The sequence below is a fragment of the Musa acuminata genome, chromosome BXJ3-6 (assembly GCF_036884655.1).
Source record: "Musa acuminata AAA Group cultivar baxijiao chromosome BXJ3-6, Cavendish_Baxijiao_AAA, whole genome shotgun sequence".
In the NCBI taxonomy this organism is placed as follows: Eukaryota; Viridiplantae; Streptophyta; class Magnoliopsida; order Zingiberales; family Musaceae; genus Musa; species Musa acuminata.
This window is the reverse complement of record NC_088354.1, coordinates 11085403-11105818: the sequence shown is the minus strand read 5'-3', so window position 1 is coordinate 11105818 and position 20416 is coordinate 11085403. Positions and strand designations below refer to the sequence as shown.

Here is a 20416-nt window from a genome sequence, read left to right as displayed (position 1 = left end):
TTATTTAGTTATCTTATCCATACGATAGATTTTTGCTTTCTTTAGTTATCGGCCAAACGTGGCACAGTATTTGATGTATCTTCATCCACACTAGCTAGATATAATTGCATCGATATATATATTGTTAGTGAACCTTTACATCGTGGCTGAAGTGTCAGCACGACTAGGTTCGACTAGCGATATCTTGGAGCGTCTTGGGGACAAAGGTCTTGCTTGATCGGGTCGTGCTCGGATTTGGTGTGGACGCTCTACTTTCGTGAACCCGTCCACCTTTATTATGCCTCGGATTTCTGCACACGGGCTTGGGTCGAGATGGGGTGATCTTGATTTTGACCCCTCCAAAGCTTAAGTCAGTAGGGTTATCGTGTGTTTTCCGATGCCCCTCGTCAGATGCTGGCGAGGGGTTCTTATTGTAGCCCCTGGGAGGTCGGTCATATGTGACCTTTGTCAGCACCAACCCCTTGGGCGGCAAACATACCTTCGGACGTCCGTCGCCCGGGATACGTGGGAAGGCACCATGCGGCGTCGTCTCGGGCTTCTAGGAGTGGTCATTGCTGCGATCGAACTGGTCGACGCGACATCGAACGACATGGGGAGAGGACAATTGATGTCCCGGATTTCTAACAGAGCTTCTGTCATTACCCTGTCTCTTTCTCCTGAGTCCTCGTACTTGGGCTAATGTGACGAAGATCAAGCTAGTGCAAGGTAATCCATAATATGCCACACACACACACACACATATATATATATATATATATATATATATATATATATATATATATATATATATATATATATATATATATATATATGCATGGATCCAACTATATCTGATCATGTATACTTCATCTATTTTTGGGTGTGGTGATTAATGTTGTGACGTTCATATATCCACATATCAAATCTCTCATGTCCAATATGGACATGGCCAATTTATGATTAGTTATGATCTATAAAAACATATCAATATGCAATAATGTATGATATATTAAAATGTAGAGATAACAAGTAGATAGATAACGGGTCGGATTTATTTTCGCCCCTTGTCCGGTCTGGCCATTTCCGGGTGGACGATTGGCTCGATCCAACCATCTAATGTGCATGCGGTCCTAATTCTAAAGCGAACCGATGGCGTCGTCGTTGGCGAAACTGTTCTCGTCGTTATTAGTTTTGGTATTTACATCTTATATTATTTGTAATGGGTTGTTGGATTCAGAAACTTCGAGCGAACGGCGAGCCATCGGGAAGGCCGCCTTTCGTCGAGCGTCGGGCAGTCATCGGTGCTCTCCTCCTCACCATCTTTAAGAAGAAGATGCGTCAGGCGATCCCCCGCATCGCCGCTCGCCCAAAACCCTAATCCTCCTCCCACACAATGGCCTCCGGAACCACGCTTATGAAGATCATCACCTTCGATCCGGCGATGGCGGCCTCCGCTACCCCGAACCCTACGACTGTGGCTGCCCTCTCCATCCTCGGCATGCCGGTGACCACGGATCGGAAGCCCAGGTGGAGCACCTTCACCCAGATCGAGAGCCAACCGAGACCAATAGTTGCGTCGATCGGACGCGGCGAGGTGGATCAACTCGACCAGATCAACAGCAACAGCGCATCCAAACCGTCCACCACTGAGGTTATAAAAGCAGTCCTTTTTTTTTTTTTTTTCTTTTTTTAGATTATAGTAGCAGTTAATCCAAGCGTAATCACGCACAAATCGTATCGCATCGTATATGATACGTACCGTCGGATGATTGCAAAGCACAGCCAAAAAGAATGGGCAGGTCGCGAGGTCTGATCGGCGAGAAGACTGACGGATCACGGCGTCGCATTAACGACCAACGGCCGCGCGGGCCAACCCCGAACGTTCACGGGTACGGGTTACGGAGTCGACGTTTGCGAGACTCGATAAGTACGAGGCCAACCCCAAACCAAGCGGTGAACAGTTGGGATGCAAGCGACGAAGAGGACCGTAGTTGTGCTTCGGACAAGATCTCGCGAGACCTCTGGTGATAGATCTGCTTCCTAACGCTTCAACACATCCTTTTCATCCAGGAAGAGAGCTTTCTCCTCCGTGATGGTAACCTGTTGATAGCTCAGCTGTCATCTTCTCTTTGTGACGCCAGACGAAGAAATGTTTCCTCTTGGAAATGATAGGAAATTGAAATGTGGCGGTAGAAAGGTGCGTCGTGCTTGTCGTAGTCTCTTAGCTTTGTGGTTATTATTATTGTCGGTGTTACAGCAGGTAGAACCAGGAGGCCTGTCAGAGGAGGGAGAAGGGACATGGCGAACAAGGTCATAACCATCGGTCATCTGCTTCAGCGAGCCGCCTCCTCCCCTCTCAGCCATCATCTTCCCGGAGGTCACGCGTTCGAAGACGGTGACTTCGAGGAGGAAGAGAAGGAGGAGAAGGGTGTTGGGATCTGGGATGAGGAAGGTCACAGCGCGTCCGCTACCCCTGGGGCTTCTCACAAGGGCAAGATCAGGGAGATGGAGAGCTTCATCTACGAGGTGTTCGACGCGGCCTCCGCGGTGAAGCGAGCGTACGTGGGCGTTCAGGAGGCGCACAGCCCGTGGGACCCGGACAAGCTACGGGTGGCGGATGCGGTAGTGGTGGCGGAGCTACGGAAGCTGGGGAGGCTGAGGGATCGGTTCCGGCGGGGCTGCTTCAGCCCCTCTTCCGCCGGCCCACCGGCGGCGCCGTTGAGGGATGCGGTAGCTCCGTACGAGGCGACGATCGAAGATCTGAAAGGACAACTGAGCGCGAAGAATGCGGAGGTGGACAGCCTCAACGAGAAGTTGCGGAGCGCCACGCTCGGTGGGTTGGGAGGGAAAGGACGGCTCCATTCCGGCAAGAGGGTCGGACGCATCACCGTCGTCGGTCAGTAGTAATAGACTACCTACCTTCATCTGTTTCTGATGCAATCAAGACAGACGTGCTCCGAGAACGCTTCATTTGCGCATTTCGTCGTATAATAAAAGGGCATTTTGAGCAGGGGCGCCCGGCACGCCCACGCCGGAGCTGTTCGAGGCGTACATGGAGCAAGTGAAGTCGGCGTCCAAGACCTTCACATCCCACCTTCTCTCCCTTATGCGCTCCGCCGGCTGGGACGTCGCCGCCGTCTTCCGATCCATCATCGAAGGAGGCGGCGGCGGGGCGGCCAAGGATCGCGCTCCGGCCATTCCCAACCTGGAAGCCTGCCATGCCAAGTACGCCCTGGAGGCGTACGTGAACGGCAAGCTGTTCCAAGGATTCGAGAACGAGACGTTCTACCTGGAGGGATCGCTGAGCTCACTGATCAATCCGGCGGAGTTCCGGCGCGACTGCTTCACCCAGTTCCAGGACATGCGGGGGATGGAGCCGGAGCAGTTGCTGGGCATCCTCCCGGGATGTCCCTTCGGGCGGTTCGCCGCCAGCAAGTACCTGGCCGTCGTGCACGACAAGATGGAGGAGTCGCTGTTCGGCGGCGGGTCGGAGCAGAGGCAGCAGGTGCTGGCGGGGGCGCACCCACGGACGGCGTTCTACGGGGAGTTCCTCCGGCTGGCCAAGGCGGTGTGGCTGCTCCACCTACTGGCGTTCGCGCTGGACCCGGCACCGGCCCACTTCGAGGCGAGCAGGGGGGCGGAGTTCCACCCAAACTACATGGAGAGCGTGGCCCGGTTCACCGGCGGTCGCGTGCCGCCCGCCTCGGTGGTGGGCTTCCCGGTCGGGCGGGGCTTCAGGCTCGGCAACGGATCGGTGGTCCGTGCCAGGGTCTACCTCACCCCAAGAGCACAGCCTCACTGACGAAATGGGTGATCGGACAAGAGCGGACCAATCCGCAAAAAGTAGTCTTCATCTTCGTGGCAATGCCCGTTTCCATCTTACATCTAATAAGCCGTCTTTTCTCTTCTATCTCTCTGTCTTTCCCATTTAAACCAGTGAATTATGGGGGTAAAAAGGTCATAATAATGTTGGTGAGTCGTTGATGTAACTTAATTAAGTCGTCGATGTTTATAAGAGTATACAGAGGATTTATGTTTGTAGAAGACTGACCATAAAAGATTAATATACATGACAAAAATCCACGTGGATTGACCATTGACATCATGGCATCGGGCGCGGCCTTATAACAGAATGGATCATCCCCTCGTCCCCTTAACCGCCCTCACCGAGCCAGTGTTCCAATGGCGATCGGCCTCAAACGCCCGTCAAACGGTGAATCTCCCTTTTCTCTGATCGATTTTGGTTTCCTTCTTCTGAAAGCTCTGATCTCGTTGGGTTCCAGAGGTTATCCTCGTGCAACTGAGAGATGGAAGCGCCCGCTTCGAGCTCCTCCCGCCTCCGGATCCCGCCGGCCCTCGGTTCGTCGCTAGGGTCAAGCCATTCCTGTACGTTTCTGTTTCTCCCCCAAGTCCTTGTTGCGTCTCATTGTGAATCTGCTTTTGTTTTAGGTCCCTGGGACTGACTTCGGTCTTATGGGTGGGCATGATGTCTTGAATTCAAGGTTCGCCGGGGGTCTGACGGCTGGTGGAGCATTACACGGTTCAGAAGGTTACAGACGACGGCCATTGCATGATCCGGGCACCGGTAGATTCCTTCTTCGTTTCCTTTAAAATTGGTCCTGAGCACGATACATGTTTTCCCCTCTTTACTTGTTCTTGTTTCTTTTTCTTTTTGGCAAATATGTCTCCGTAGTTTCCTTTTTTTTATTAATATTTTTTAAAAATAAATAAAATATTATTATATTATTTATGACCCAAGGATCATTTATTTTCTTTTATTTTTCTTCTCCAAAACTTTTTATTTCATTCTCTCATCATCACTCGGCGTATCGCTCATCGTCATAAAAAAAAAATTAAAGGAGAAAGAGGAGAAATGAGAGAATTAAAAATGGAGTATTTATATTTATTTATAAAATAATAATTTAAAAATATTAAGAAAAACATTAAAATAAAATTATAAAATAATGAAAAAAGAATTTGTAAATAGTAATCTCTATAATTTATCTATCGTTCTTCGTCTCCATACGTTTCAATTTATTTGGCTTTCCAACGTTTATTGAAATATACAAACAATTTATACTTTTGTTAAAAGAAAGCACATGTCAAAATCCCTAGTTTCCGACATAGAGCGCAGATATGTTTGCCGGGCCGCTCGCGGCCCAACGCAGCCTGTTGGCCATTGACTTCTTGACAAGAGACGCAACTGTGGATTGGCTCGAGCAGATCGCCATCGTCGTCGTGAGTTCCACCATCCACTAAGGGTTCCATGGCGAACCGCCGCAATCGTCCTTCGAACGGTGCGTTACGCTTTCTTTTCTCCTTCTGGTGATTAGGGTTTTCTTAAAAACCTGTTCTTGCTGGGCTGCAGAGGTCTTACTGGGGCAGCTAAAAGATGGAACCGCCTGCTTCGAGCTCGTCCAGCCGCCGGCTTCTCTGGCTCCCACCGGCGTTCGGTTCTTCGCCAGGATCGGCTCCTCCTTGTACGTTTTTGTTCCCGCCGGCGTCCTTGTTTTTTTCTGGTTATCTTTCGGTTTTATGGGTGAAAATGTCTTCAAATCAAGGAGGGCGGGGGATTTACCGGCGACGAAGAAGGTGGAGCATTACACTGTTCAGAAAGTCAAAGGTGACGGCCGCTGCATGTTCCGTGCACTGGTGCGATTCCTTCTTCTTTTGTTTATTTCCTTTATCATTGTTGCAAAGTACATTACTTTTATCAACCATTAGCGTCTCATGGGATTTCTCATATGGTAATTATTCATTTATGCATCTTTGATGTCTGCTATATGTTATCTCAATTTGTTGAAAACATGATAAATTTTGTGATAGGAGTGTGATAATTCATGTTACTTTTCTGCATCTTAGGCCATAAAGCAAGAAACAATTTCTAGAACTGTGGATTGGCTAAATTCTGTGGTACTTCCATTCATTTATATGGACCTTTACTTCGGCTGTTGCAAGCTTCATCCCTGATTGAGTTGTAGCTGAATGCTTGCATGTCTATCCATCTTTTCACTCACATAAAAGTTATAATTGATCTTAATCATTTATTCTTGTAGGTCAAGGGAATGGCAAATAACAAAGGATTGGTACTTAACCCAAGGCAAGAGACGGATGATGCAGGTAACCAGGAGAAATTTCCTTGCTTTTGTCGTTCCATAACCTTGCCATTTTATCATGAGAATTACTACACTCATATGATCTTGTCCTTGGATATAACTATGTCTATATGCAATTTTTCATGGATCTATGGTGCTTAAGATTGTGCAGTGGATGAGGATTCAAGAATTTGATAGTCACCCATATTATAGCTTTCATTTTTTCAGAAATTGATGCGATTGACATGTGAGATGACGGCCATGCCAGTTGAATGTGATATAGTTGCTACATAAATCTTGATTCATGATTCATTTGCTTGTGTCATTCTTCATCCTTGTTTTTGTTTGTTTTCAGCATTGCCTTGATGCCCTTCATAGATCGGTACAGCCTCGATCTGTGCAAAGAAAAATGTGATAGTGTCTTCCTTGTCTTCTTAGATATACTGACATCTTGAATTATCCAGATGACTTACGGATGGCTGTCAAAGAAGTCATCTGTGACGGTGAAACTGAGCGACCTCAGTATGAGGAAGCACTAATAGCAATCACCGTGGACGAGTCTTTGAAACGGTGAGTTGATGTGTGTATGGATTTTGTTATTGTCAATGTTAAGAAATTCATTGTTTATTCTCAACATTGTTATTGCAGATACTGCCAGCGCATTGAACGATCTGATTTTTGGGGAGGCGAGTCAGAATTGTTGGTAAAGCTTTTGGCATGCTTTAAATTGTTAGTTTAACATGAATATGAGCACATAGGCACACAACCATATATGTATATAAGCATATTTAATCTATGTTGTATAGGAAGTTATGTCAATCTAAACACTTAGTTCCAGAATATTTGTTGACATTATTTATGTAAATATACTCTACTAGTTCGAGAACCTGTTGATGATAAATGGTGTTTGTTAAACGAGTCCAGATTATACCAATTGATATCCATTTTGAAGCAGCATTGCTCCCATGAAATTGTACTTTTTCTTTTGCTTGTATCTCTTCTTGTTTATTTGTCATTTTGACTAAAATATTATTTTCTTTCTACGTCGTAAAGATTATAAGATTTCATTGATGTAAGAATCAGATCGACTTTTGGTTGGTGTGCAATGATATAGTTAAAACATAGCACTTTGAATGTTTTAAACTGCACCTAACTGTGAGATCCACTTCAGGTGTTGTCAAAATTGTGCCAGCAACCGATCATCGTCTACATACCTGAACATGAAGTAAGTTTATTAATTGGTTTTAGATTTACTATTTGGTAAACTTTCATAGCATGTTGGATATACAAATGGCAAGCTTTCTCTTTTTGCTGATAATGTGGCTGTTCTGCAAAATCATACCACTGAAGAATGTTGTTTATCAACAGCATACCCATGGCACATGGGGCAACGGATTTATTCCTATAACGCAGTACGGATCGGAGTTTGGCAAGAAGTTGAGAAACGGAAAGCAGAGGGCTCCCGTCAGATTGTTATTCAGTGGTAGGAATCACTATGATTTATTGGTTTGACAGTGCAGAATTTACTCTTCTTTTCTGGAAACATGCAATGCATTAAGTTATTTCTTTTTGTTGTTGATCGAGTTGACATTTACTGGAGTAAGTGCTTCAGTGTTGACATTTACTGGAGTAAGTAGTGTGGGCCGGTCGCCCCAAAATAATCTGAACAAATCCCTGTCGGTAATGTGAAACGAGCATGATGAATCCGATATTATCAGCGTATATATTATAAATACATGAGAAGAATGGTTTTGCAATCATTCTTATATTTGCCAGCAATGTGAAAAGAACGGTTTTACCTGTGGCAGTGTCTCGTTCGAGGAGAACCTTAATTCCTTATTATTCCATATCTGCCCCCACCTTTACTTACAGTAGTACGCAATTTCCAATTTGTTAATTTAACTATTTAAATAATTATTTTACAACATTTTCGTTTGATTTTTGTTTCACATATGAAAATATAAATAGTTAACATTGAAGCATTCCAAAAGAAGCAACTTTAGATACGCATTTCTTTATAGAATAATTTATCTAGAAAAGGTCATACTAATTTTTTTTATCGGATAATTACCCTCTGTAGTAGAAGAGATTGGCAGAGGCATCCATCTGCAATAAAAGAGAGGAAAGAAATAAGGGGAGAAACAGCGATCCAAGGTGGAGAAGATCGAATCGGATATATGTATATATAAAGAGAAGAACAATCATTTAAAAAAATCAATTAATAGGGGTTTTTTTAAAAGTAAATTGCCCCGTTTCCTGGATTCAAGTTCACGGGAGAGATTTCTGCACGAGACCTACGAGACATTCATTACATGCGACTGGAGGAGCAAATCCTATGCGTGAGATCATGGCAAGAACTAGCACAGAAGAACTAATACTGCACTGGTAAACCAGATGGCAAAATTGAGAAGGACGTAGGTTGCAAGCGAGATGAACATAGATTGAAATCGTTGCATCTAACACTAGCATGACTGAGGATCCAACACGGTTGAAACCATTTCTGCAGAACCACTAAGACGGCAAGAGTTTGTTCAGATAAAATAATTAAAAGAAGGTCAGATTCAATAAGATCAAACGAGTCAAGGATACATGATTCTAAGACAAATACTGGAACCATAAGAACCTCGATTAATTAAAAGAAGGCGAGAACTCAACTCATAAATCAAATGAGAGACGTACATTCTACCAGAGAGATACGAACCGTGACAGGAAATTTGGATATCTTGATTTACGATATCAAAGAGGCACTTCTCTTATAAAAAACATTTTGACCTGTCCATCAGAGACACAAAAGTAAGTAAAATTATCAAAGAAATATCACAGAATATTATCATCGACAGAACTGAGTACCACTCATACTTGAGGGAAGGTACAAGCACTCACAAGGGGCTACCTATGTTTGGCTATTTGGAATTTTTAAGTTCACATGGCTGTTCAGAAGCTACTGCTATGCTACTTAAGTCCAATTAGCTATATCATAGTCTTAGGGCAAGAGGTTCCCTAATGTTGCACTTGTAAGAACTGCAAGAGGAAGTTAATAAATTGTGATTATATGAATTAGAGTTTACCTGCTCCAGTGTCAGGAACATTATCACATTCCATGATCCAAGCCGAACAAAATTTGGAATGAAGCCCTTATAAAGAGCTAAAGGTCCCTGCAAACAAAAATCTCCCTTTTTTAGTTCAAGTCAACCACACATTGTATTCAGTTCCAATTCGGGCAGATCCCAAAGATAACAACATTAAGTGATGCATATTGCCATCTCAGGTGATTTTTTTCCGAACATTTTTCACGTTTCTAAGCAAGTAGAAATACAAAATAAAGCTAAAAAACTTCAACATACTTCATTTTTCAGTGTCTTGATGAAGCAATCAAGTGTGCTTTTATAGGATGAATCTCCCATCATTCTCGACTTGACCTGAAAAAAGCAATGTCTATATTCAGCTGGAGAATTTAGAAGGTAAGATGCAGCAATCTATTGAGAATGTTACCAATTGCAAATCTTGCTCACACTGTTGGCATAGAATGACAAGATTAAAGCAACCCTATAGTGTACCTGTCTATTGTAAAATGTCAAAATATATTTTACATTATCAAGCACAATTGTCACAGACCTAGATAGAGGACTGTTGTGTCTTTTAGCTGACAATTAGCGTGAGATTTGTCAAACTATTAAGTTTGGGCTTCACCAGATATACACTGTTGTCAGATCATTGCTCAAAATTGACACATTGCATCAGTAGTCAAAACAACAAGCAACACTTCTAAAAGAAAGGTGCCTAGAAACCTAGGACATCATCTCGAGGGGACCACCATATCAGTGCCCAAGTGGAGTGGCAAGTAAAAGGATTCTCACACTGTTATGGACTGGAACGAATTAAGAAATAAGAGATAAATCAGAATTGATAAGTATAATAATTTGAATTAAACTGAACACAATTTGCTCAGTCAAAGTAAAATGGAGAACAGGAAACCTAGAGAAATTGAAGATACTCATACTTACAAGTAGGAGTGGTATTATGTTGGCTGGTCGAAGAAGTAGGCAGCCATTACACCTACTTGGAGCAGGAAGGGTTGGCCAAAACTCCTACTTGAAGTAGGAACAGAAGAGAGGACCAGCTAGCCCAGCTGCCACCATACCTGTATGGATCAGTAGGGGAGCTATATCTAAAGGCCAACCATCATAGAGAACAAGTGAGAGAAATAAGTGCAACAAGGATAACTCCAAAGTTGTTCTCCACATATACACATGCTTACAAGCCTTTAAAGTTATACTTTCAGACCTTTTCTAGGAACTCTCATTAGTGCAGTCATTGGATGCTTGAAATCAACCTTAAACACAAGTCCTTACAGCTAATTCTGCTATATTGGTTGATGTTTCGAGGAAGTATGAGTCATGAAGAAGCTGCCCTATTAAACTTGACATTTGGTTTTTAACCTCAAGTTACATGACCCCATCTCCATCATTTGGTTGGTCAAGGTTCAGCAGCATGAACTAGGTTGACACCTTCATCAAGTTTGGCATCCTTAGCTAGATCAACCACATCTCCTGCATCCTCAGAATTTCAAAACCTATGCAAGCTGTCACAATTCCGCAGTTGGTCGAGAATAGGCAAAGGGCTTGTGCACCCACTACCATAAGAGATGGACTCTGGGGGGCTTCCATTCCCACTGCAATAAGAAGTGGAATCCGGCACCCAAGTGCTAGTCTATCAATTTCATAGTGTGACCGATGACAACAAGGTAGAAAGCCTGGTTAAACTTGAGAGGTAAAAGAACCTGATGGAATTCTGAAACTGACAATCAAAGTGTCTAGTAGATGTCAAAATCTCATTGCACCCTATATGGTATCACTCGAAATCTGTGAGTACAGCATTCTTGTAGCTTCCTGTTGGTAGCATATCCACCCACAGCTTTACCAACTTCAGCATCACTGGCCAGTAACATAGCTCACACTTATTGCAAGGTTTATGGAGAGCAATGGCAAGAAACTTAAGTGCCATGGTAAGTGTGAGGAATTTCTCTTTGCATCCAGGAAATACAATTTGACATCACCCTCTATGCTAACACTCTTGAAGGGTACTAACATCATACTTGTACTCACATGGCTACATGAGGATTGTGTATGTCATCCATAAGAACTTTGAGGACATGACACTGATATTCGAATGTGATTGATGTAGCTTAAGGATACAGAGTTGTGGGACCTCCAGCAAATCATCAAATTGGCAAATATTTCTCCAGCCAATCTTTTCAAATTAACCATGGAAAGAGATCAAAAGCAGCTCCCGATTAAAGGTTTTAAACCAGCAGCAATTTCCATCCTATTTGTGCTGGCAGAGCCCTTCCTATGAGACCCATGGTCAGACTTAAGACCACTTCTTCAAGGACCATCTAGCAGGAAAATGCTGCAATTGAAACAGATTAGACCCCAGAGTGGTCTAACAGTGCATCAGCATATGTCACTTCTTAACTGTCATGTCCATCCACTATAATTTGACCCAATCTCTGAAGAACAAGGTAGTAGCTTAAGTTTTTTTATTTCTTATGTTCTGACCTGTTTGTAAAAGCCAATGGCCTCACTCTAGGGCATGAACATGACCCGTGTATCCCTATTGTGCCTCAAGCACAACTAACTGTTCTTCGTGAAGCCCATGTTATTTACCGGTGTTGCTAGTTTAGAAGCACGATAATTGGAGGTTATATGTCGACTACCTGAGAGTGGTCCTGATCCTGCGAATGATGATAGGATAAGATAACATTGGAAAATCAAATAATGATAATCCTGAATAATATGAATTCAGATAATAGAATAGGCACCTAAGTACTTGGGAGAAACAAAAGCTCAGCAACTAAGAATATATCTAATATGTGGAGGAAAAACTTATTAATATAATAAAACAAATGGCTCCATATTCTGCATTCACCATACGTTGCATGGTGTCATAGAATCACAGCCCTTCACGCCTTTCATTTTAAAAAGAATCAATTTCCTATCAAATATGAGCTTGCAATAATCTTCGACAGAAGTTAGTGCAAAATATAATGGATGCCAAGAGCAATTTTTGCAAATTGGCAATTTTATGTGACAATATTGATATGGACGTACAAAGGTTACAGGCATTCTTATATATGCAATCAAGCAGTCTTCCAATCATACCTATATGTAATATGAGGAAATATCTAAAATGCATCATAATATCATATAACAAAGAACAATTAGTTACAACTTACAGTAAAAAAATGATTTCTTTACAAACAGTCACTGAAATTAGAAAAATGACTTTACGCCTTGATTGGTTTTATTTTCTAACAAAAAAAATATTAGATTAAAAAAAGGATAGCAGTTGACTCTGAGAAAAACATACCACATCAACAGGAGAACCAATACAAACAGCAAAGAATCCAGCACCCAAACCAGCTAAAACATGAGTGAAAATGTCATCTGTGAATCCAGGAATTTCCAAGATTGTCTGCACCCAAAAGAAGACTCATATAACAGAAGAATGAAAAGGAAAAAAATAAAAGAACTAGAAGCCTCCACTGATAAGATATGATGGAAAGGGTCTAACCTGTTTTATATGATCATAGCTTGCTAGCTCAGCAGCATTTATAATCGCGTTACGTGCAATATTGGGACCAAGACCAGTCCATAAAGACCCAATTCCTTCCTAAATTGTAAAATTGGACAAATTCACTTGAAGTATGATCCACTTTAAACTTTTGATCAGTTAGTTGTGAAATATAGACCTGTCTGATTATTTTGAAATAAGCATCCAATGCTCCTAAATAACGTCTTGGCACACCCGGTGGAAGTTTGCCTTCGGATTGAAGGCGAACCTTTACAAGATCAGTTGGATTGGCCACAGTAATTGCCAAGGCACCTAATTGAATTGCAATAACTAGGTTATGATGACAAAAAAAGGCAAAAACTGGCCATAGTCTATCTTAGACAATGAAATCACTGATCCCAATTATGAAAGATCAGATTGATAGAACGTCAAACTCTTGAATAAACTATATTCGATCGTTTTCATTTACACTATCCATGAAACTCACCAGTTATAAGCCCAGCAAGGATTTTCTTTATCAATGAAATATCTCCGACAAAACTATCACCAAACAAGAAGGCTTTGACCTGTCAAGATAGGCAAACTGTTAAATTAGTTGAACCGACAATTTTGATAGTCTACTGCCGAGCTTTGAGTTAGAACAAGCACTGTAACTTACAGGCTCATACAACCCAATCCGCAACCCACCAAAGAGACATTGACGATGCAACCCAGGTACGAGGCCTGTCCATAGTGCTGTCAAACCTTCCTCCCTAAATATTGTTATTATGGTGCCCAACATTCCCCTGTATTTAGGTATTGCCACTGCATCCCCGGCAGCCACTTTTTTCTGTAGCTGAAGCCTGACTTTAGCAGTGTCCAAAGGAATGGTGCAAAACTGCATCAAATCAGCACATATTATACGGTATGAGAAAGAATCTACCTCCAAAGCAAGGAAATAAAAAAGTGTCTAATAGGAAAAAGAACGTGGACATTATACGAATGAATTCTGATGCTTGTTCGAGTGTGTCGTGTGGTAAGGAAACAAAAAGAAGACGAGAGGACATGCAAATTAAAAATTTGTTTACGAAGACAATATATACCATGTTACGGAAAATGACAGTCTAAAAGGCCGAGTTCCTAATAAGCCTTTACGCCCAAAATTGTCCAACTTCTCCTTGACATTTTAAATATGCCCTCAAGGTGTTTGACGAGTGTCCTATTTGCAGATATGAACCAAAAGACAGATCCTATCCCACACTATTCACATAAACGAAATCAGATCTCCAGCTCAAACTGCTGCCTTATCATAAAGCTTTTATCTAGCCAACGAGAGCAATTTCCTTTTTCTTTCGAGCATCTAAATGGTCGGTTTACTTGCTGCGACTTGCAAGGGCACCTAATCACCAATGGTCAAAATGGACGGCACGGCAACGAAATCGAACATCTAAAATTTTACGATCTTGAATCGAACACGTCCCAGATCGAGAAATGGGAAATGGACAAGCAGCAGACGAGTAACAGGATGCCGCCAACGCGGCGATCGGAGTCCAAGTAAACCGACCGACCTCGGCGAAGCAGGCGGCGATGGCGCTGCTCACGAACCGCCAGTAGAAGGAGATATCGGTCCTGGAGCCGTGGTCCACCATGGCCGCGGCGGCGAACCGCGATCTGCTGCTGCCGGGGAAATCGGAGGAAGTGTGTTGACGTAGCCCAAGGACGGCGGATTAGGGATCTCGGAGAAGGTAAATACAAGAAGAGAGAGCGGAGAAGGATCCCAACTTCTCTCCGGGGCAATGGGGTTCGTAGGCGACAATGGATCGGTCGATCCCTCTCACCTCGTCGCGCTCTTCTTTCACGGGGATCAAACAGACGCAAACTGATTTCCCGATCGATTTTTCTTATGCTTGGCTAACGAAAATGGAGTTCCCAACCGCCAGCGTTAGCGCCGAGAAGTTAGCTTAAAGCTGTATGTTTGGTGCTCCGACTTTGACTTCGCAGCTACCGTCGGCTGCACGTGCGGCGGGCGGCCACACCGTAAGCGACGATGCGGTTTCGCCTCCTCGTGCACACGTTTGGATTGGGTTTAGTTTCGAGAGTTCGGTCCGACCGAATGGAATTAAACCAAAGTTAACTCGACTTGGTTCATGTCATTGTTACTAATATGCTATAGGAAGACATGTTTTGATACTACACGAGTCGTCGAGAACCTCTATAACAATATGATATGAAATGATACTCCAACAACATTGTAGAATATGATTGTCTCATCCTCTTTGACGAGTAGAATATTCAGGATTACACATGCAATTTTAAACCTTTCTTATCCCTTAAAAGAGAATTTTTTTAATTTTAGAAAATAATCTTAAACCTATTTTTTTTTTTAATTTTAGAAATTTCATTAATACTTGTTGGGAGGGCCCATAATATCCTGTTGTGCAAATGATTCTTTTTCCACATTTTTTTTTTGAAGCATAAGTAACGAAGACAGAATTTGAATCTAAGATCTTATGATAAATTATCAAGATTTTTACCGACTAATTGATGTCATACAATACTACTCTCGAGTGGTTGATCTCATGTAATATATAATGACTATTGGTATCTTTTTTCTATATTTATTTATAATATATAAGTTATTTATCTTTCTAAATAGTCCAACGATAATAATTCAGTCCATCTAAAAGTATTTCAATAAATAGTGTCTATAATTACTTAAGTCATGGAATGAACCCCTAAGAAAAAATCAGATCAAGTTGGAAGGTAGTTTAAGAGCTAAAAATAACTCCCAAAATCAAAAATTTTATTTGGAAGGTTCCTTGGGGTTGTCTTCACACCACATCATTTTCTTCTCATAATATATTGCTTTATCCTTATCAAATATTCTACAATCCAAATTTTATTATGACTTTAAATAATTATGTGATTGACATTTGGGTGTCTTGACGAAGGTACTAATCTTGATAAATAATCATTTAATAATCTTTTATAGTATTATTATCACTAGATGAATTTTTGAAAAACTCCCCTAACAAAGAGAGAATTGAGATGATATCAATAGAGGTAAATAATTTTTTTTATTAAAATCGATGACTCATCCATCTATCTTATCCTTTTTGAATGAGATGACTTTATGATTCGGAAAAAAATTCTCTTAAAAATTGATGGATCCAACCTCTCTTTCACCCTTATGCACGATCCCCATATCACAAATAATTCTCTTAAGAATTATAATTCTTTTTACTTTTTATTTTTACCCACGTAGAGTTCAGTTTAACCCTGTAATGAAATTTCTCCCATTTTCAAAAAGAAAAAAAAAATTCGCGGTTTTGTAGGTTTGAAATTTTAGACGTGGCATTTGCTGATCGGTTGGACGTGTCTTCTACCGCGGACCTCAACAGGTCCCGTGATTCCTGACCGACACCCGGGCCCCACACGTGGTCCCAGAGGAATCCCGTAAGGTATCACCAATGACCACACGGGTAGGATTTCGGGTGACTCGCAACTGTAATATAGAGTGCGTGTCAGATATTAATAGCCAGCGAGCCAAACATCGTCTCCGGCTCGTCGGGTCGCTGTCTCCACGTCGTCATCACCTTCGATCCTACACGATGCGCAGTAGTTAGACTCGAACGATTTATACACTCCCCCTTTTCCTCTATCTACGCTCCCGACGTATCTATCCATTGGCGTGCTGGTTACGAAACGAAGGGTACAAAACCGGAGTAGGCATAGCGAGGGTTCGTTTTCCTCCATTTTATTGAATGAAATATAAGCTCCGTTGGAGCGCCACCATCCGAAAAGCTTGCTAAATGGGTACGTGTTGCATGGATGGGGCGTGGAGAGCCCATTTGAAACGCTCGGCTAAGCAGCGGATCCCATCCCCGCATGCGCGAGCCACTTCTTATGCCCTTTCACGTTTGTCATCATCATCAATACCAGCGCTTCCGGCTTCCCATCTTTTTCCTCCTTTGCTCCCTTTTTCTTTCGTTCCGATTTAACGCCTCCGGCTGCGGCAAATAGCGGAGAGATCTCGAATCGTTGCTTCCCGATTTGGCTTCGGAGACGTGTTTGCGATCCTTCCGTCGGCGTTGGAGGTGGAGGAGTTGAAGCGATTAGGAAAGAGGATATGGCTTTCAACTTCACAGGCACCCAACAGAAATGCAAGGCCTGCGACAAGACGGTCTACCTGATGGACCAGCTGACCGCCGATGGCGTCGTCTTCCACAAGTCCTGCTTTAAGTGCAACCACTGCAAAGGAACCCTAACGGTATCATAGCTCTTGTCCCTTTCTTTCCTTTTTTTTTCCCTTTCCTTTTCCCGGGATTTTCTTGGCGAATTTGTTTAGGATGCGCATGATCTGTCTTCCATATCGGCCGGGATAGATGTTAACGAGTCCAACTATCCTGACCTCAGTCGTATTCTTTCGAACAGTCCGGAAGATCGGAATTTGTGGTCGATGATCGATCCCCTATAAGTGATTTTCGCGCAAGATTCACCAAACAGGTCCAGATGAATTCATTATGACTGCCAAAAGTACATGATAATGCCGCCAGCTGCATTTTTGTTCGTCGTACCAAAATACTAACAGATTTACGTCCGTATGTATTCTCAGATTCCTGTCTAAATGCAATCCAAATAGCTGAATCCATCGTCTTTTCCTTTCTGCAAAGTATTGATTTTTACTACAGCCTCTCTCTGGGGCAGAAGTCTTGGCATATTTAATCAGATCCGGAGAATCTGCCTCTTATATAGCAGAACCATAAAGGATCCATTTAAGAAGTAGCCACAGTCTTGAATGATTCCGAGGAAACATAATGGGGTTAAGCAAGATTATAATTAGTAAAGTTGAAGCACACAGTCTGTGATTTTGGGCATTATTGTCACAGAACGATTATCCAGAATAGTACAGTATAGATCCAGCATAGGAATCTGTAGTAGATATATATATATATATATGCGTGCACCAATGAAATTTTCAAATTTAGAAGGTAGGCCTTCCGTCACTAACTTGTTTCTAAAATGTACTGCCAATGAGAAGAAAAACTGAAGTACCATTGAATCAAGCTGCATGCAAATTTCAGCCAAACTGGATTCTGATGTCCTCAGTTATTTGCATCAAATTGGCAGCATTGATGAAGATGAACATTGAGAAGCCATGATATATTTAAAGAGTCGCCTACATTTGAATGGATTATGTAGCATCCTGGTTGGAATTTCTATTATAAAATAGAAGAAAAAGACCATAGATCGTGTTATTTTTCCAAAGAGTTTGGGGACTGCAGATTGGTGATTATTAAGATTTGAAACCTTCCCTTCCCAGCTCGTGTTTGATCTTTCACATTGAGCTTTTGCAGATAAGAGAAAGAGCCATTCATAAAAATACATTAATAGAAAATTTACTATGTGTTGATCATAATGTTTCATAATTACTGATAGAAGTGTTTTGCTTACCATCTTCCTAACCAGACTCTGCAATGAATATTCATTTTCCTGTCTTGTGGTTACTATATGCGTAAGTGCCAGTGTGTCAATCGTTGTTATGTCACAAAGTGCTATTGTTATGATCACAGTCATGGTCTGCTTTCTACTTCAACTAAATTCATTCCAATTTTTAGCTTTGGGTGCATGTGCATATGCTTTATGAAATGCAATTAATCATGATGAATTTAGTAAATGAAATTTGATATGTATTTGTCTCATGCACATGTTATTTTTGGAACATTATGCCTTTTTGGTTTAATCACTCAGAGTTGAGTAGACTGTAGGATTTAGCTGTATGAGTATTGGCTATATGAATTATATATAATTGTTTTACTAAACTGGAGATATGACTTCAGACTTGCTTAATCAAGAAATAGTTCATGACCTTGTTTGTCATCAATTTTCTGATCTACTGTATTAGTCTCTTATGTGGCATGAGGTATTTAAGCATCGGCAATAATCTGTAGTTCCTCTCAGGAAAATAAAGAAAATAAAAAAGAAAATGGGAAAAAGAAGAAGAAAAATTTTGTAGTTCCTAACTATTGTAGTAAGATAAAACTGCATTCTGAAATAAATGTTTAAAAGTAGCATGGAAAATTCACCAAAATTCTTTTCTAGTCATGAATTTGGAGCAGAGACAATGTACTCATGCTTCTAATTTTCTTGTTCTTTCTTGTCAGCTAAGTACATATTCTTCAATGGAAGGTGTTTTGTATTGTAAGCCTCATTTTGAGCAACTCTTCAAAGAATCTGGCAACTTCAACAAGAATTTTCAGTCACGTAAGACTAGCAAATCCAGTTAGAGAAGTTTGATCATGACTTTCACATAATGCCTAAAATTTGCTTATTCTAAATGTTTGCAGCTGCAAAATCAGCTGAAAAAGCTCCGGAACTGGTAAGTTCAAACTGCCACTACCTCTTTCTTCCTTGTTTGTTTCCAAGTTACTTATCCTTTATTGCTTATTGTAAAAATGTTCTTAGACAACAAGAATTTTGTGGGTTGTTATCTAATATGCATGACGTGTATTTCATTCAGACTAGGTCTCCCAGCAAAGCCGCCAGTATGTTCTCTGGAACACAAGAAAAATGTGCCACTTGTGCAAAAACAGCTTATCCTCTTGAAAAGGTTTGGCCAAAAAGTTGTTCTTCTTGGCTTATATTACTCGTTTATATATTTCTGTGTGCTCTAAATCTAGTGAAGTTTAGTTTATTCAGAACCTACATGATGAATAATCTGAAAAAAAAAATTTTATTCAACCGAATTATGTTTCTGCAAATGCATATTCTAACATTAAGATTTTCCACATAATGGCCTGTAAACGATAATCATGCAATTATGTGGTCATACTTCCTTGGATAACATGTTTGTTCTGCTTAAGGTCACAAACAACTGATTCGACTGCCCCTTTTTTTTTCTTGTTTAATTACTCATATCCCCTTAACTGTGCATTCATGATCTTCAGAAAAAAAAAAAACAAATTCAATAAGATGTCTTTTATCATTCCAAAGTAATGAAGGCTAATGCGTCCAACTTTCTTCGTATACATTATAGTTGTTCTTTAAACACAATCACGGCAACAATTTTCTATTTCTAATAGATACACCTCATATCTGTGGTGTCCATTATGCTGTGGCTGATAGTGGTGTTAATTCTGTCAGGTCACTGTGGAAGGACAGGCATATCACAAGTCCTGTTTCAAATGTTCTCATGGTGGCTGCTCAATTACCCCCTCCAACTATGCAGCACTCGAAGGGATCCTGTACTGCAAGCACCATTTCTCCCAGCTCTTCAAGGAAAAGGGAAGCTACAACCATCTCATCAAGTCTGCTTCTATCAAGCGTTCGGCAGCAACTGCCCCAGATCTCTAGTCTTGGTGGATTTTGCAGCTATCTATCATCTCAATGGCAAATAGTTATCTTTTGCTCTTCTACCTTTGCTGCTTGATCTGCTAAGACATTTGAAATCTCGCTTTCTTTTTTGTCTTTTGCATTTTCTTTTATGTGGAATCTGCAGAACTTATCCCAGTGAAACTGGTCTTCTATTTAATGCATATGGTGTTTGATTTCTCATCAGGAAATTTCCACTGGCTGTGTTGTATAAGAACTAAACTGTTGTTAATCCAGCTAGATTTATCCCTCTCTGATCTGTAACTTTTGTGGTCGTTCGAGCCAACAGAGAGATCAAGATCTTTCTAGACACCCGTATCTGCATTGTTTGTCGGCATTCCATACAATGTTCTTGTAGGCAAAGTTGATCTTTTCTTTGATAAGAGGTTTGTCGAACAATATTTTTTGTAAATAAATTT

At 41.5% G+C, this 20416-nt stretch overlaps 4 protein-coding genes across 8 annotated transcripts; 3 read left to right on the top strand and 1 right to left on the bottom strand.

Annotated features, from left to right (window-relative positions):
• The first annotated feature begins 1194 nt into the window (after positions 1–1194).
• On the top strand, positions 1195–4079 carry LOC135639358 (protein GRAVITROPIC IN THE LIGHT 1-like). 2 transcript variants are annotated; one of them, XM_065153084.1, is made up of 3 exons: positions 1195–1630; positions 1762–2875; positions 2991–4079. In XM_065153084.1, exons 2-3 carry the CDS (start codon positions 2278–2280, stop codon positions 3779–3781), a joined length of 1389 nt encoding a protein of 462 aa, XP_065009156.1. In that variant the 5' UTR covers positions 1195–1630; positions 1762–2277; the 3' UTR covers positions 3782–4079. The 2 variants fall into 2 exon arrangements, with proteins under 2 accessions (XP_065009156.1, XP_065009155.1); XM_065153083.1 differs by having other exon boundaries at positions 1195–2176; positions 2240–2875.
• Positions 4080–5116: 1037 nt separating this feature from the next.
• Positions 5117–7780, top strand: LOC135639359 (OVARIAN TUMOR DOMAIN-containing deubiquitinating enzyme 3-like). 2 transcript variants are annotated; one of them, XM_065153086.1, is made up of 8 exons: positions 5117–5276; positions 5348–5459; positions 5544–5631; positions 6036–6099; positions 6539–6644; positions 6723–6777; positions 7246–7299; positions 7443–7780. In XM_065153086.1, the coding sequence occupies exons 1-8, from the start codon at positions 5246–5248 to the stop codon at positions 7584–7586; spliced, it is 654 nt and encodes a 217-aa protein (XP_065009158.1). In that variant the 5' UTR covers positions 5117–5245; the 3' UTR covers positions 7587–7780. The 2 variants fall into 2 exon arrangements, with proteins under 2 accessions (XP_065009158.1, XP_065009157.1); XM_065153085.1 differs by having other exon boundaries at positions 5541–5631.
• Positions 7781–8611: 831 nt separating this feature from the next.
• Positions 8612–14576, bottom strand: LOC103987857 (mitochondrial uncoupling protein 2). 3 transcript variants are annotated; one of them, XM_065154371.1, is made up of 9 exons: positions 14195–14575; positions 13306–13524; positions 13135–13213; positions 12826–12959; positions 12648–12746; positions 12444–12548; positions 9419–9493; positions 9143–9229; positions 8612–8846 (listed from the first exon to the last, which is right to left on the bottom strand). In XM_065154371.1, the coding sequence occupies exons 1-9, from the start codon at positions 14273–14275 to the stop codon at positions 8811–8813; spliced, it is 915 nt and encodes a 304-aa protein (XP_065010443.1). In that variant the 5' UTR covers positions 14276–14575; the 3' UTR covers positions 8612–8810. The 3 variants fall into 3 exon arrangements, 2 of the variants coding, with proteins under 2 accessions (XP_065010443.1, XP_065010444.1); XR_010497195.1 differs by lacking the exon at positions 8612–8846 and adding an exon at positions 10079–10215 and having other exon boundaries at positions 9168–9229; positions 14195–14576; XM_065154372.1 differs by lacking the exons at positions 8612–8846; positions 9143–9229; positions 9419–9493 and adding an exon at positions 10223–11808 and having other exon boundaries at positions 14195–14576.
• A 1993-nt stretch (positions 14577–16569) lies between these two features.
• On the top strand, positions 16570–20180 carry LOC135640998 (LIM domain-containing protein WLIM2b-like). The gene is made up of 5 exons (XM_065155931.1): positions 16570–16896; positions 18791–18890; positions 18974–19005; positions 19147–19236; positions 19770–20180. Exons 1-5 carry the CDS (start codon positions 16756–16758, stop codon positions 19977–19979), a joined length of 573 nt encoding a protein of 190 aa, XP_065012003.1. The 5' UTR covers positions 16570–16755; the 3' UTR covers positions 19980–20180.
• Positions 20181–20416: the final 236 nt, after the last annotated feature.

Coding starts and splice junctions, on each gene's coding strand:
- LOC135639358 (XM_065153084.1), top strand. CDS start 2,278: ATGGCGAACAAGGTCATAACCATCGGTCATCTGCTTCAGCGAGCCGCC. Junction 2,876..2,990: donor CGGACGCATCACCGTCGTCG/GTCAGTAGTAAT, acceptor CATTTTGAGCAG/GGGCGCCCGGCACGCCCACG.
- LOC135639359 (XM_065153085.1), top strand. CDS start 5,246: ATGGCGAACCGCCGCAATCGTCCTTCGAACG. Junction 5,632..6,035: donor GCTGCATGTTCCGTGCACTG/GTGCGATTCCTT, acceptor TTATTCTTGTAG/GTCAAGGGAATGGCAAATAA. Junction 6,778..7,245: donor GAGGCGAGTCAGAATTGTTG/GTAAAGCTTTTG, acceptor GATCCACTTCAG/GTGTTGTCAAAATTGTGCCA.
- LOC103987857 (XM_065154371.1), bottom strand. CDS start 14,275: ATGGTGGACCACGGCTCCAGGACCGATATCTCCTTCTACTGGCGGTTC. Junction 13,214..13,305: donor GGATTGGGTTGTATGAGCCT/GTAAGTTACAGT, acceptor CTATCTTGACAG/GTCAAAGCCTTCTTGTTTGG. Junction 12,747..12,825: donor ATTTCAAAATAATCAGACAG/GTCTATATTTCA, acceptor TTTACAATTTAG/GAAGGAATTGGGTCTTTATG.
- LOC135640998 (XM_065155931.1), top strand. CDS start 16,756: ATGGCTTTCAACTTCACAGGCACCCAACAGAAATGCAAGGCCTGCGAC. Junction 16,897..18,790: donor ACTGCAAAGGAACCCTAACG/GTATCATAGCTC, acceptor CTTTCTTGTCAG/CTAAGTACATATTCTTCAAT. Junction 18,891..18,973: donor CAACAAGAATTTTCAGTCAC/GTAAGACTAGCA, acceptor AAATGTTTGCAG/CTGCAAAATCAGCTGAAAAA.